The following is a 16,953-nucleotide window of genomic DNA, read 5'->3' on the forward strand; positions in this document are numbered from 1 at the left end:
AAGAATCTCCATCATCATCATCATCGCCTCACTTCCTCCCTTGACCTCCCCCCGCCCTACCACCTCGGGGTATGCATGACAATCGCCTTCATTCAACTTTGTCCACACTTACCTCTTATTCATTCACTCATTCCCATTCCTTTGCCTTCTTTCTCACAAGCGTACTCTACTGGCTAGCTATTGGGAAGCATGCCTTCCCCATCCCCTCACCAATCAGACTCTGCTCCCCCACTGCCACTCCCCTTTCTGGAATTTCATACTGTTTAATGTGCGCAAGACTTTGCAGCAGTGGATACCCAGGAATAAACCTTGTCCCCACTGTGGACCCCTATATGTGGATACCTGCCTAAGCTACTGACCCACTCTCTTCTTGCATACCAGTCTGTCTGTTTCATCTGTACCCTCAGTCACTGCAGAGGCTTTGGCACCATATCCATGCTCATTCTTTGTATATATCCTTACCCTCACAGTGTATTTCCATTTATCCAGTCATTAATTCCACACCTACACCAGCTGTCTTTGATAATATTCCAAAGTACCAATACATTTCTACTGTGTTTTACTTACATCATTCATCCATGTACTGATCATTCTCATTGTTAATCACCTACCACGTTTATGGACAAAGAAAATGACAGAAATGGTCTTCTTGTACTGCATATATAGTATATCTCTTATACTGCATATATACTGTAGTATATCCCAACTCCAGAATGATATGACTATACTGTATTTGGTAATTACACAGTTCTTGTTATATACAGTACAGTACACCCTCAATATAACGAACTACTGTAACTGGTACCAGACCCTTGATGTTAAAGCCGATAGTTTGTTAAAGCCAGACACCACGTTGTAATTTCTCAGGTGTCATGGCTTTTACCGAACGAAGATAATTAAATTTAGAGCATCGCTGTGCCGTACAGTCGTACACAGTAATATACAGCTAGGTCTAAATGGCTATTTTTCTCAACTCATGCCCTATTTATGGCTCCCCTCATGACACTGGTCACCCAGAGACTGATGCAGCATTCTGTGGGCTGCAGAGGAGTGCAGATGTGTGTGTGTGTGTAGGGACGCCACACTGGTCGGTGTTTCTTGCGTATCGATTATTTTACTGAACGAAAATTCGTTATATGAACATAACGTTCTGCCAGCTCAAGGTGGTTGCTAGAACCGAAATCCGTTAGAAGAAGGCTATGTATATTGAGGGTTTACTGTAAATGTGTTTTGTCCAGTTTTAAAGCTGTTTAATGAAACATTGTACAGTACCTGATGTAGTAGCCTACTAGGTAAGTACTGTTTAAGTGGGTGCTGAAGAGGGGTGTCACCATGTACTGGCACTGGTATAACCTGGTGGCTGTGCTGCCTGGATTAACAAACATCCTTCAGCTCCTTCCCAGTCCCCTGAAAGCATGGTGGACTGCAGTAAAGGGGCAACTTCAGCCTCCAGTCCACTGGGTTCACATCCTGATGAATTTGGGGTCACAAAAACAACTGTTTAAATAGCTAAAACAATTTTTTTAACAAGTTGATACTGCATTAATATAAAATGAATCTACAATATGACTTAATAGCAATGCAGGATTACAGTATTTGCACTAAGTATAGAACTGGTTGCCACATGCTCGAAACTTATCATGAAGGCAACGGCAAGTCCTGTACTTCAGACTGATAATACTGTTTTAATGGGACACTTACGGTTATTAGGTATGATTAGACTACATTCCACATTACAGAGTGTAGTCAGGAATGATAGAAATATTATAGATATGGTATTCTATTTAGTTACATGATTGAGAAATTACACCAATAATTGGAGACTTGCCTTCATCTGTGCTCTTATAAGGTTAGCCCCATCAGTCAGATGATGATGTTTGTATTTTATTTTTGCTACAGTCAGATGGGTAAAATTATCTGGAGGTTTTAAGAACAAAATAAAACATGTCTTCCGAGTACAGTGGTTAAGCACATACCCATTATCACGACTGCTAATTACTTACCTTTGTGTTTCAGGGTACTTACCTGGACCCGCAGCTGTACACGGGTGAGCCATTTGTTGCAACTCCTGGTGGCTATATTGTCCCACTAGACCCCTCAGGCTCTGTGTGTCAGGTCCACGGCATCCAGTACATCACTCCGGCCTTCCAACACCAGCTGGACGAGGGATTTGTGTCAGTACAGCACTCACCTTACCTCCCCAACTCAGCACCGGAGCCAAACTCTCTCCCACCACAACCCTCCGAGTCCTCCAACTCTCAGGACGATTCAGCCAGGACAGTTTTCAGCGACCTCCAAGACACAGAGAGGCAGCAGATACAGGAAATACTGCTACAAGAGAGAGCCAAAGTGGGAAAGTCTGACTCCACAGAATCTTCAGACTCTGGCGTGTCTGAATCTGAGGAAACTCCTGCACCCGACACCAGTCCATCACCACAACTGAGTCAGGAGAAGGAGGCATCACTAGAAAAGACAGACCTGGAACCAGAGGTGACAGCTCAGGGAAACACTTCTGAGACAGGTGGCAAACAGGGCACTGTTACGGGTCATTGCGCTGATGTTCAAGACCGGATTAATGAGGATCAATCCTCAGCCATACAAGGGTCTGGGGATCAAGAGAAAATCACACAATCTGAAAGTCAAACTGTGCTAAGTAAGGACACTGACTCACAATCCAAAAGTTCAACTGCAGTAAGTAGTGGCACTGACTCACAGTCCAAAAATTCAACTGCAGTAAGTAGTGGCACAGAATCACAGTCAGTAAGTCCCGCTGCGGTAAATAAAGGAACTAACTCCCACTCTGTAAACCCTACTGTGGTAAGTAACGACACTGACTCACAATCCATAAGTCCGATTGCAGTAAGTAAAGACAGCGATTCACAGTCCTTAAGTCTAGCTGTAGCAAATAAAGACATTGACTCACTATCAGTAAGTCCGACTGCAACAGGTAAAGAAACTGACTCACAGTCCAAAAATCAAACTGCAGTAAGTAAAGACACTGAATCACAATCAGTACATACGACTGCTTTAATTAATGGTAATTGCTCTGAGCACACCAATCAAAGTTCATTTGACGATGAGAGTTGCCTAGAGGAACCTTCACAAGACACAGTGGTAGCAGGAGCCGCTAGTGATATAAACAGCAGTGAATGCGATCTTGAAGCCCAAGAAAATGGTTTCAGGTCTCAAACTGTGACAGAACACCATGTTGCAGATGAGGAAAATAATGTAGAGGATATATGTCTGGATGACATCATTGAAAAGGATGTTCATGTAACCACAAACTCTGTTCCTAGTGAGTGCAAAAATCTAGTTCAGCCTTCTGCTGAAGCTTTACCTGATCCTGTCAGTGAAATACAAGAAATTGCTCAAGATTCTGAAAGTTTTGTTAAGTGTTTGCATGGAACTGTAGAGACCTGTGCCGATAACAAAGACAGTTCAGAGAGCTCATTACTACCATCAAATGTGCCATCAAATGAAATCTGTCAAGAAGAATCAACAACCAGTTCTCTGCAGCAGTATGAAGTGAGAAAGTCCAACTGTGAAGAGAATATTTTACATAATTTACACAAGGAAAATTGCAGAGAGAGTTTACCAGCTGAAAAGTGCACAGCTGAGGTGAGTGAGTGTCAGAACGGTGTGAATACAGTACAGGAAGGTGATAATACAGTAACTGATGGAGGGACTAGAACAGAAAGACTAGATCCTGGAGGGACTAATTCTTGTGATGTTGATAAGGATGTTTTAAAAGACTTAAGAGTGACAGAAGCTGTCAAGAGGTGGATCAGGGAGGTAACACCAGAGAAAGCGTTTACTCTCTCTGAAGAGGTCCAATCTCGACTCCTGGCAAAACAAAACTACGCAGGGGAGATGAACACAGAAGATGAATACATTGAAGATGAAATTTCAGAAGATACAAAATCCACCAATGTTCAGGAGTCAAAAAACGTGAAAGGCAACCCTTTCGTTGCAGCATCCAATAATTCCCCTACTGTGGGGATGGACAGCTGCAGCAAAAGGGTTGCGTTGATGAACAAATTCCGTCGTGGAGCTTCTCCTGATGTTATTGATGAGTATGATGGTGCCAGCACCATAAGTAACTTAAGCTACGATCAACTATATTCTGAAGCATCATCCAGTCACAATGCCTCATTAAGCCATAGCTTTGATGAAGATGAAGCTGACAGATGTGCAGAAAATCCAGAGATTTATAATCCTAGTGCATATACAAAGTATTATCAGCTGGGTGTTGACATGGATGAAACAACACCAACAGCATCACCACCACCACCACCTGGAAATGGACATGACTATGATATTACACCATCAGCTTTCTCTAATTCTGATAATGTTAGTGAGTGTGGGTCTGAGGATGTTGAAACAATTCCCCACAAATATGATGTGGCAGTTCAGTATAATGACTCTTCCCCCATGTCACTGGCTACAGAAATCCTTAAAGCTGAGAAGGTTCTCAGCAACATGACACACATAGTTGGTAGCCAGGACTCAATTGCTCACCAGTCAATGGATAATCCTGACAAATTCCTGAGTCACTACAGCACCACCTCACATGGAGAGGTGGGAGACAGTGGGGTGCAGTCTGAGGAGAGCAGCGACGAGACCGAGGCTCGCAGTAATGTTGGCAGTAGCGGTGTGGGGTCATCACTGGCGTCCACTCCTGCTACTTCACCAGCACATCACAGTGGCAAGCGAAACCTTTATGCACATCCCCTGAGACATATAGCCACTGGTGATGGTCCAGTGCCATGCAGGACAGTGTGCTGTGCTGTCATGTGAGCAGATGTATCCTATGTTGTATAGGTTTTGCTCCATTTTGTTAACCCTGTGGCGTGGAAGGCAGGCAAAGGGGGCATCTCCTTCTGCTCCCGCCCGCTTGTGCCTTACAGGGAGACTCCTGGGCGGGGAACTGTCCAGACACCAAGGGTACAACACTTACAGCTGTGAGAACTGTGACCCTTTTTTGGTCACATGCTCACCTCATTATTTTTAGATGCATTTGACTGAAAAACCTGCAGTCTGTGCACATACATGTTGGACACAGTATGAGTAGCAAGTCAGTGCAAGGTTGCTGTAGGGTAGAGTTCTTGATTTACTCAAGAATTGTGCTTTTGGTGCTAAAGTCATAGGGCCCAAGTGGTCGTATGGCCCTACTTGGGGTGCACTGCATTTGATATCTTCAGGCCTGGGAGGGATTCTACTCACACCCTCTTATATAGTCTCAGCACCTTGGACCATACCTTGCTTGGTTAGGGAGCTCTCCAGTACCTCTTCCTTACTGGTTTACTTCTGCATGAGGCACATCAAAATACTCTATCATGTGTCATTCCTGCAAATTATGCTATATTACAGTAGTAAATCAAAAAGTCATACAGTACATAACACACAAGGGAATAATGTCATAGTAAGCAAAATAAATCACTAAGGAAGAGATGCTAGACAGCCTCTTAAGCCAACTGGAATATGAGCCAAGGTGGCAGAGAATTACGCTGCCAGATCGTGGGCCGAGTCCCTCTCAGGCCCGTGGATCAGAGTCCGACAAAGTCACATCACCCAGAGTTGCTTCATTCTCATGCAATGTCATTGTGATAGGCATAGTGAACCCTATAGATAGCTGTTATTTATTTTTAGACATATGATGTTTTAGTCTTTATTGTAGAGATGTTATACCCTTGTGCATTTATGTCATTGGGTAGTGTTTAAAATAGGTAGCAATTTGAGCTGCTGAGGTGAGCATAGGTGTAGATAGGCCTGGTGCCTCAAATGGTGGGCAGGATTGGACAACATACAAATATTATATGACTATGTAATACTGATTTAATTCCATTCTGATCAGTATCTCATAATACATTTGCTGGTGTTAACAAAGCAGTTGTTCTCCTGAAGTGCAATGCAACTATAATGCAAAATCCTAGTTGTGTGTTATCCAAACCCTAACACTGAGCATCATATTATTTTGTTGACACAGCTGTATGTTGTAACATCAGCTCTCCTCATAACTAGATAGATGCCTCTTTTGTTGCAATTGTTGGATGTCAAGAGAGACCCATTGCTGCATTGTTATTTTGCTTAATACACAGCAATAGTTGAACTATGCATGTCACTTCATCCTTAGAGCTATGAACTGGAAAGCAATGCTGCAACTAATAATGTTCACCATGTAGAGAAGATGTGCTTGATGACTGTTGAAACAACGAAATGCAGAGAAATGAATGTTAATGTGCAATGCAGAGTTTGAGTTGTTATTTATCATAGCTTATATAAAAAACTGATAAATAAACTTCACCTATTTTTGCTGATACCTATATCAAGGTTTTTACCTCCTGTTGTAAGACGAAACTGCTGACCAAATGCACTCTCTCTTTTGCATATCTTCAGCCTTTGTGAGTGATGGATGATGATACTGATGGCTCTGTAGATCGTATTCTGAGTGGCATGGGAGGCTCTGTATCACCTACTCCTTGATGATTAGTGCTGCATATTACATCTTGACACTCTTGTATGTTTTCTGTATCATTTGGTGCTGAGGAGGGACTACACTTGGTGGCACTGATATAATGGGGTGGCTCCACTGCCTAATCAAATAAACATCCTTCAACTCACTCCCTATCCTCCTAGAGGAGGATGGTGGGCTGCAGGAGGGCAGCTTCAGCCAGGACTCCACTGGGTTCATGTTCATTATGAGCCTGGGATTGAAACTACTACTACTACTACTGCTGCTGCTATATATATTTTATATAGCGACATAGTTTGCATCAATAATACAAACACACAAGAAAATACTAAGGTGTCCTATGCAGGATAAATCACCACAGAAGAGCTGTTAAGAAACCTCCAAAGCCATTTGGAATACAATCCTGTGATCTAAACGAGAGACTGTGGCAGCTTAACCCCTTCAGCCCAAGGATGTAATTTTAAGTGTATTCTTGCTATCACTGGACAAATTTATTACATTTTCTTTAGTGCCAAAAAGAAAGAACCAAGAATTTGAGACTTTATAACCCATTTTTTTCCAAATAAAATAGGACAAAAAAGAAGTCCTAACTGGGAGATCATACAGTTCATATCATATTATTTATAAGGGCTCCAACATGCTTGCATGTATCAGCTTTGGTTACCTAATGGTGGCTCTCCACACTACTCAATCTCTGGCAACCTTCCTATTCACTTCCTTAACCCTCACTTATTATTATTTTTTATGCAGGAAACAAAGAAACCAAGAGTTAAAACCATAAAAACATGTTTTTTTCTATATAAAATTGAACAAAAATATGAATTCAAGACTCACTGATTTCAAGGTACTTGGACACATTGCATTTAAAACAACAGGAATTATAGGCTCTGGTAGTGAAGGGATTAATGAATGTTGTATCTAACCACTTCAGATGCTGGAAAGGGATGCCTTGTAGTGGCACTGATATGACTGGTCAGCTCCACTGCCCAACTATACAAACATCCGTCACTTCCCTCCCTATCCCCCCAAAAGGAGGATGGTGTACTGTTAAAGAAGGGCAACTTTATTCTGCAGTCAACTGGGTTTACTATTCAGATGAACTGGGCTACTACTACTACTACTATACTGCCACTACTACTACTATTGCTGCTGCTGCTACTACTACTACTATTCTAACCCCTCCAGTTCAAAAAATCTTTCCAAAGCTGAATTACTCTGGATATGGCAAGAACATACTTCAAAACATCACTGGGGTGATGGGCTTAACTAATGTACCTTGGCTGTGTTTAAAATGTTGTTTCATATTACAAATGATTGTCTTCATTATTTTCAGATACATACTCCAGAGACCAACAATATCAATAGGGGTTGTATTAAAGGCATCTTGGGAGATTTTGTAACACCTCTTCCTTCGTGGTTTATTCTGCACATAAAACTTCTATTTCCTCTTGTGTCACTGAAGCAAACTGCATTGATAATCAGATTACATAAAAACATACAGGAGATAGCCAAAAAGTCTTCACCAGATGAAAATGAGCCACTGCCACAGCTTGAATACAAATTGTTTCTATAAAATTCATAAGCCAGTTATGGGGTGGGAATATGAGTAAGTCTCCTTGGTTACTAGTCAATGCAGCCCTCCAATCTGACTAAATTTGGCCTTAAGTGAGCCAAAAGACGTTAGAGTTTTGTGAGCCAAAAGGGGTTAGAGTCTTGTCAACTTGGAAAAAATGTACTCTGGCAGACAAAATATACCATCACAGTTGTATAAAACTCAATCATTCTTAGATGAAGCAGGAATGAGTCTCTTTGGGTACCAACCAAATCATCTTTCCAATCTGACAACATCTGATCATCAGCTGTGCTGAAGGACGGTAGGGATCTTTATCAGGTTTGAAATAATGTACTACTGTAGGAAAAATACATCATCACAGTTGCACAAAATGTGATATCTTAGTTCTGAGGAAAGAATGCCTCCCCTAAGTTACCAGTCAAATTTACTTTCCAATTTGACCATGCCTGGCCATCAGCTAAGCAGCTTGTCAGGTGAAAACAAACTGACTAAAGAAGGCAAAATATCTCACAATGGAAGAGAATGATACAAACTAAGTTACAAGGAGTTACAAATCTTCACCACGTTCAAATTAACAAACTATAGCAGGCAAAATATAAGGTTAAGGAAGAAGTATTATAAAATCTCTCACGTCACTTATAATATGAACCCATACATCAAGTTTCCACTGTTGCCATATTACTTTTATTCCAGTGAAATGAATGGCTGCACCCTTTATGGTTATATGCCAAGCCTGTTGGACTGTTGTTTTCTTTTTTTGTAAATAGAGAAATAAAATTTGTTGTATTTACATGGACCTGCTCTACTATCCTTAATGGTAATTTACATGCTTGTCATCATCATTATAATCACTGCCACCATCATCATAATCATCAACATTATCATCATCATCATCATTATAATAATTACCATATCACCATCATCATCATCTACAGTATCATCCATCACTTCATCATCATCATCTATCACCCTTCACTCCATCATCATCATCATCATTATCATCCATCATTTCATCATCAACATATCATCAGCAGCTGCATCAATATCATTACCATCATCAACATCACCACCATCATCACCAATATCATCATCATATCATCCTGACCTTTTTCTAAACCAAAGGACAGGGTAAGACAGCATCCAGAAACAAACACTTACCAAACACCTCACTCATTCACCCTATTTGTAATTAATTTCTGCTATTAACGAGTATGTATGAGCGTCTGTCAAAGCTGAGGGTGATAAATACAACTTTGAATATTCGAGTGACTAAAAATAACCCGGCACTGGAATCAACTGGTCATATGGCACCAACAGCTAGGTTATCAATAAAAACTATACATGACAAAACTAAAATAAGCTAAAATGAAAAGATGAGAAACTTAACAAATATAAAACTGAATGTAAAAACGTAAAAAACAGCAGTAAACAAAAATGACTAAAAATAAAGGAGAAAAAGCATAAAAAATACAGCCTTCACTAACCCCTTAATAAACAAGACCTTTTTGAAGCTGAATAAAATAATTTGAGGACCAGAAGAACAAAAAATTATAAGACATTACAGTGAAAGGGTTGACCTCTTCAGTCACATGACAAAGTTTATGTCCTATTATTGCTACCAACACACAGCTTTCCTCAGTTTTAGAGACTTTTCATACTGCAGGAGTTATATAGAGCCTTCATAAACATCTTAATTATTGCTAGACATCTGGCAAGTGGCATAAGTACAGTAGTGGAGTACAAAATCTCAAATCTGAAAATGGGTGGTTCCAAATGCTCTATGGAAAGTAGAATATTTTGAAAAGTAGAGCTGATATTGATAATTATGAGAAAATCAAGCAAAATACAGCCTACAGCTCCATGAATAGTAATGGCAATGAATTACCTTGTATTATATTAGTACTGTATCATCTACAGTTATACTTGACTACAAATAAAATATCTTTAAATATGAACTTACTATGTCAAGATGGACAACAACATCCTCATACTGCATGAACAAATATTTTGGAAAATGGAGGTTTTTGGAAATTGCAAGTGTGGATTTGGGAGGCTGTACTGTATCTCCTGATGGGAAAAAAAAAAAAAAGGCCCTCTGAAGCACTGGGCTAACCACTGCATCTCAAGCACATCATCATCGTCATCATCATCTTCGCCATCTAGACCTTCTCTCCAACCTATGAATGGGGTGAGGTAGGGTCCAGAGATCAGACACAAAAAGGCATCAAAACATGTTCAGGTATGCATCATCATCATCATCATCATCATCATCATCATCACCACCACCACCACCACCATTTCATCAACATCACAACCACTAATACCACTACCACCACCATCATCATCCTAATCTCTTTTCCCACCTAAGGCTGGGGTGAGGTTAGGGTCCAGAGACCATGATAGACAAAAAATACACCAGTACATGTTCAAGTATATATTTTGACCTCTATGACTTACAATTATAAGAACCAGAATGGATCCCACTGAGTACAAATCCATATTTATCAATGAAGCACAACATTAGTAATGAGACTTCAGCCCAAAATTCCTGGTAACTTTGGCTTCGTAACACCTCTTCCTTAGTGATTTACTTTGCACATTACACCTTAATCTTCCCTTGTATGATATCTCTCTTAAATACCAACACTGTTTGCATCTATAACATACAAGAGGATATTGAGGTTGTTGTTGCTGTTTCTTAACCCCAGTCTGTCTGGCCAAGCAAATCCATCAACCACAGGTAAACACCTGTGTCCGTGGGGCCATCCAACAGGTACAGTACAGTACACACACCACGTATGCATCTGATGCCCCCTTATGGCAGACAGCACCTTACCTGGGTTGGATCAGGGTCCTTCCTACATCATGGTGCAGGGAAATACAGGAAGGTGTGGCTCCCAGGTGGACACAGCAACTGCTCCACCCAGGGTACACAGCACCACCACATGTAGACCCCCCTTCAATATCACAGTACTGAGGTGGATTTATTTTGCATATTACACCTTGCTGTTTTTGTCTGGCACTGTACTTAGTACTTTAAATACTGATCCTGGTTGCAGTAATAATACACAAGACTAAGGTGCCAAATGCAAATATAAAGTAGTAAGGAAGAGGTACTTGGGAGCTTCTTTTGCTGATAAAAATAAAGACCATATTCCAGGTAGCATAGGAGGCTTAGTAGCACCTCTTCCTTAAAGACTGACTTTGCATATTACACCTTAACATTCTCTTGTGTCATATATCAGTTTAATGTTGATGCTGTTGAAACATTTTACGTAAATGAGGATACTAGGATGTAGCATTTTTTATTTATTTATTTATTTATTGTTTGCATCTTAGAGTAGACCTTAATATTCTTTTGTATACAGTATTATTAATTCATTTTAGCATCAACACTGCTTGCAACTATATTATACTGTATATGAGAGGTAATGTGCAGAATAAACACATCTCACCTTTCTATGTTATTAGTGTGGCTCTAATATCAACACTTCATCTGTAACACATAAAAGGATACTGAAGTGTAGTGAGATACTTTGCATATTACATTTTGACATTCTTTTGCATGTCACTACATAATATTTGCATCTATATCACTCAGGTGTAATGTACAAAATGACACCTTTACAATCTCATATACAGTATGTTATTTATATAATTTTAATATCAACACAATTTCCATCATACAACAGGATACTGAGGTGTCATGTGCAGAATAAATAGCTAAGGAAGAGGTGTTAACAAATCTCCAAAGCCATTTACAATATGCACCTTGGGGCATAATTTCTCTCAGTTAAGAAAGCTCCATGGCATCTCTTTCTTACCAATATATTTCCTTGTGATGCGTTAGCTTTCTCATCGTCAGAATAACTCACGTATTGTATTCCACCTTGTGCCACAATATTTCAGCTGAGTGAGTCATAGGAGCCAGAGTTTTAATAAAGTCACCATTAACTCTTGTCAGGGTCAGAAGTCTACCATTCTACGCCAGCCAGTCATATAATTTTATTCATCAGTCACAGGAGCTGGTGTGAAGTCATCACTAACTCTTATCATCAGAACCACTTCAGTTACTCTAGTCTCGATGATTCCAGATGACTTTATTCAGCTGAGTGAGTCATATGAGCTTTACAGAGTTACTATATTCTTTGACGTCATTTATGCAATTCATGTCAACACCAAAGAGATTTATGGTCACGTTAAAACCAAGAGCACAAAGATATGGAGATGCGTCAAATTTTTTCAACAATAATGTCTGAAGCACGTCATGATGACAAAACACATCTCACCTTTCTGTAAATTGCTAACTGCACTCTGTAATGTGTGATGCAGGCTGATTACATCTAACAATTACAGGTGTTCTAAAAATGACTGCTGAAAATAAGGGTCTCAGATACTTTTTGATGCATGTGACTGATAAAACACATCTCGTCTTGCTGTATTACTGCTAACTGCACTCTGTAATGTGGGATGCAGGCTGATTACAATAACAATTATATACATGTGTTTTAAAAATGGCTGCTGATAATTTGGGGTTTCCTTATACCTTTGTACACTCAGTTTTAATCCATTATGCCTGGGGACATGTTTTTAATTTTACTTTTGCCAACTTAAAATCATGTAATTCAGCTCAGGGGAGACTTTCCAATATGGAGGGGATACATATTAATAAACCCCTTTTAGATAGTGCCTTAATAAACCCCTTCAATATCAAGAGCTTTCCCAAGTTGAATAAAAGTCCATTGTAACCAAAAAAATAAATAAATAAATACAAAAAACAAATAAAAAAGACATCACCCAGATTAAAGAGGCTGGTTCCTTAAATTTGGCAATGTATGCATAAAATTCTTTCTACTTCCAAATGATTTTATTCAACTATACCAGGATCTCTTACTGTAATGGGGTTAATTATGGCTATATCTAATCTTGCTAGTATATAAAAAAAAAAAATCCAAAGCTGAATCAAATCAACAATACATTAAAAGGTTGTCAGCATAAAAAATACAGCGCATAAATACATCACCACCATCATCATCATCATCATCATCAAGATCTCCTTTCCCATCCATGGTAGCACAGCAGAAAATATTGAAGCATCATAGCAAAATAAATGGCTACAGAAGAGGTGCTAACAAGGCCTCATAAACTGATAAAGACACAAGACCTCTTCCAATCCCTCTCTGCTGAACATAAGCTCATTCTATCATCAATTTATCTTTACAAAACAAGGTGGACCACATTTAACATTTCTCCCATTTTGCCAGGTGATTTGTCATGTATTGTGGGGATGGCTCAGAGATATCAATTTCCACCTTGCTTCATATATTCATTTCCTACTACCACTGCTACATCGAAACCCACACCAGCAGACTAAGCAATCCCTGCAACACAAAATAATGCCAGTTGAGTCTCTGGTGGATTGCTATGTATGGACCAGCCAGTATTAACCTAAACTTCCTGCACCTTATTCTTGATACCTTAGGAGGCTTTCAAAGATCTCTTCCTTGGGCACGTATTATCGTCAGTAAAGTATGCCCCCTAACACCTCTTCCTAAGTGATTTATACTCTTTATTATATTATACCTTACTGTCCTCTTCTGTTTTATATAAATCCTTGTAACATTGCCACACACTGCATAAATAACATACAAAAGGATATTAACCAGCAATATCCCAAATTAAATCACTGAGGAAGTTGTGTTTGAGAGCTTCCTTAACTGACAAGAATATGGGCCTTGGTGGTCAGTTTGTACATTGCACATTAATATTCTCTTGTATGTTACTGATATCACTTTGTCAACTTAGACTGCATAAATAACCTACTAGGGAATATTAATGTGTCAGATACTGGAATAAAGTGGTAGGGAACAAGGCTTATAAAGTCTCCTTAAACAAGAATACTGGCTTTTATTCACCAAGCAAGACTGAGTAAAAATTCATTTCTTCAGCTGACCTCTTCAATGTGGTGATATCCAGCCTTGTTCTGACCATCTTCTGACAATTTTATTCAACTTGAAAGAGTGTCCTACTTGTGAAGGGGTTTAACGAAGGCTGTATCTAACCCCTATGGCTCAAAAAGTCTCTCCTAAACTGAATCATAAGAAGACAACAAAAATAGTTTAAAAAAAAAAAAAAAAAAGTCATGTAGAAGCATTTAAACTTTTGAATACAAACTGTAATTCAATTCTTGTTAACTCCAGATTTATTCAGCTTAGAACAAATTTTTCAAACTGTAAATGTTAGAAACAGTTCTGCTATTACCTCCTAGTGATTTTATTCAGTTTAAGAGAAACTTTAAAAAATCTGGAGTTATACAGCTTTCATGTCACTTACAAGTTTACTCTCTGCTATTTCCAGACAGTCTTATTTGGCTCAGCAGAGATTTCAAACTGTGTGAATTAATTACAGTTCTCATTACTTGTACTGCCATCAATACAAATGTTTTTTTCTATGACGAGTAAAATAAGTTTCAAAGTGGAAAGTATAAACTAAACAACTGGATTCAAGAAGTTACGGAGGACCCCCAGCACCTCATCCTTCCACGTTTATTTCTTCACATGGCACAGTAAGACTCTCCTGTACGTTACTTATGCCTTCTCTGTCTTATTAGCCCTTCAGTACCATTATGTCTTATTTTTATTTATCCTTGCTACCAGCAGATGGTTTCAATTTGAGTTAGACAAGTCCTATGGTAGTGAAAGGGTAGGCAACAATCTCAGTTACCCTCTTCACTACCATATTCCTCCTTTTGAAGCTGGTTAAAATCATGTGGTGACAGCGAAAATAAAATGAAAGAGAAAGTGGAAGGGGTGTTATTGTGCAGAGATAGTTTATTACTTCAACATGTGGATTTCTTCTGTTTTTTTTTTTTTTATTATTATTATTTCTGCTTATGAAGACAATTTTTTTCATGCTACAGTAGGATTACTTCAACATGTGGATTTCTTTTTTTCTTTTTCTTTTTTTTATTATTATTATTATTATTATTTCTGCTTTTCAAGACAATTTTTTTTTTCATGCTAGGATAAACTTTTCAAACTGGAGGGGTTAGATACAATCTTCATTATCTCCTTCACTATCAGTGGGCTCCTAAAAAAAATTGCCAAGAGATAGCTAGTGCAAAAGGCAATCACAGTAAAGTAGTTACTCCTTTCAGTCTAATGATTTGTTTTATATTTTCTTCTTGTTAGTATGTTGCGAAAGGGTTAATGAAGGTTTCACTTAACTGCCCTAGTTGAAGTCCTTCCTGCCAAGAATAAAATCATCCAGAGATACCATGATTCTATTCAGCCTAGGAGAGCAGCTCAGTAGTGAAGAGGCTAATGAAGGTTGTATCCAACAACTCTGGTTCAACAAATCTATCCCAACATGAATAAAATCATTTGGAGACAACCAAAAAATAAAATAAAAACAAAAAATAAAGAAGTTCACTAAATTTGAAGGGTTAAAAAGATAAATATGAGACAACAGAATAGTGAAGTACCATATAACATGCAAAAGAAATCATCGAGGAAGAGATATTATGGAAGCTGATATACCACAATCATTCATAATATCAAAACTGAATTAGCTGGTGTAGGAAAGACTCTATTTTTGGCTGGTCAGTTATGGACCTCTTATTTCTTAGATGTGATTTGCCCGCACCCCATCCTACAGAACAGTGTGTAGTCAGCAATAGTCAAGTTCTACTGTTAAAATTATCTTTATTAATGGATGACACCTGTAATCTAGTGTTAAGAATTTTAGTTTTCATCCATACATCCATCATCCAATCCTACGCTGCCCCATGAGAAGCGTAAGAGCCTGGGGCTAGGCAAGTTGGTCCTGACATTTAAGATGAGTTAAAATTTTGTTTGCTTCTGCTTTCTCTGTAAACCTGGAAAAAAAAAAAAAAAAAAAATTGGCACATTCTATCATCATCATATACAGTACTTCAGAAACTGCCTTAAAAAACTGGGTCTGTTAACACCTTTGCACTCTCAGTCTTATCCCTTTCAGGCAGAGGATGTTTTCTGCTGTTATTCTCATTCTCTTGACAACTGTATGTAGCATAGGACAGATTTTTAACATTAGAGGTTAGAAGCAGCCTCAATAAACCACCTAGGCTTAATTAAAACTTCTGCAAGTAAGAAGTGCCTACCAAAAATAAACAATGAAACACAAAGACCAACAGTTAAACCTTTCAATCCAATTTTTTTTTTTTTTTTTTTTTTCCCTACCATACGAGTAAAGTATTTTATGCAACTCAACAGACTTCTAGTAGTCAAAGAGTTAATGACGACTATATCTAACCCCTCCAGTTAAAAAAAATCCATCCTAAGCTGAGTCAAATAATTTAGAAGTAAAAAGGGAAGATAAGAAGGGCATCAATCCGCTTATGCCCTTTTGTTGTTATTTTTGCCATCTCTAGAGTATTTTATTTCAATAATGGGAGACCTTTTGCACTCCTGAAGTAATGATGGGATGAGGTCATAGAGTGTGACCTCAAGGTTAAGGGACTGAACAGAGAGGCTGCTAGAGATCAAGCAACGTGGAGAGTTGCCACTGGAGTGACCACGGCCAACACGAGCAAGCATGCTGCAGCTTTTACAAACAAAACAAAACAAACTGAATGATGGGCACATAAAATTTAACCTCTCCATTTTGAGAAGTCTCTCTACTGCTGAGTAAAAGCATCTGAAAGTAGCAAGAATAAAATAAAAATACATTATCAAGGTCAAGGAATTCATAATCCCGCCCTATGACACCTGTACCAGCAAAGCAAAGCTGTTGACATATACAGGTTGACATCCATGGGTTTGTTCCACAGATAAAAATTATGCAGCAAATGTATATGAGCATTAATGAGTATCCCTGAAGAAGCAGGAGCATATAGCTACATGAACAATTTGATACAGCCTTGATTATT

At 38.8% G+C, this 16,953-nt stretch overlaps 1 protein-coding gene across 1 annotated transcript in view; it reads left to right on the forward strand.

Moving 5' to 3' along the window:
* The window catches only part of LOC145416273 (uncharacterized), an 81,644-nt gene extending 72,646 nt beyond the window's left edge, over window positions 1-8,998 (forward strand). Inside the window, exon 12 of the mRNA XM_080285271.1 lies at window positions 2,017-8,998. Within this exon, the coding sequence (XP_080141397.1) occupies window positions 2,017-4,797 (2,781 nt within the window). The 3' untranslated portion in view covers window positions 4,798-8,998. The remainder of the gene's footprint in view (window positions 1-2,016) is intronic.
* The last annotated feature ends 7,955 nt before the right edge of the window (window positions 8,999-16,953 follow it).

The sequence above is a fragment of the Coenobita brevimanus genome, chromosome 105 (genome assembly GCF_032717465.1).
Source record: "Coenobita brevimanus isolate Jiangsu-jjx chromosome 105, ASM3271746v2, whole genome shotgun sequence".
Classification (NCBI taxonomy): domain Eukaryota; kingdom Metazoa; phylum Arthropoda; class Malacostraca; order Decapoda; family Coenobitidae; genus Coenobita; species Coenobita brevimanus.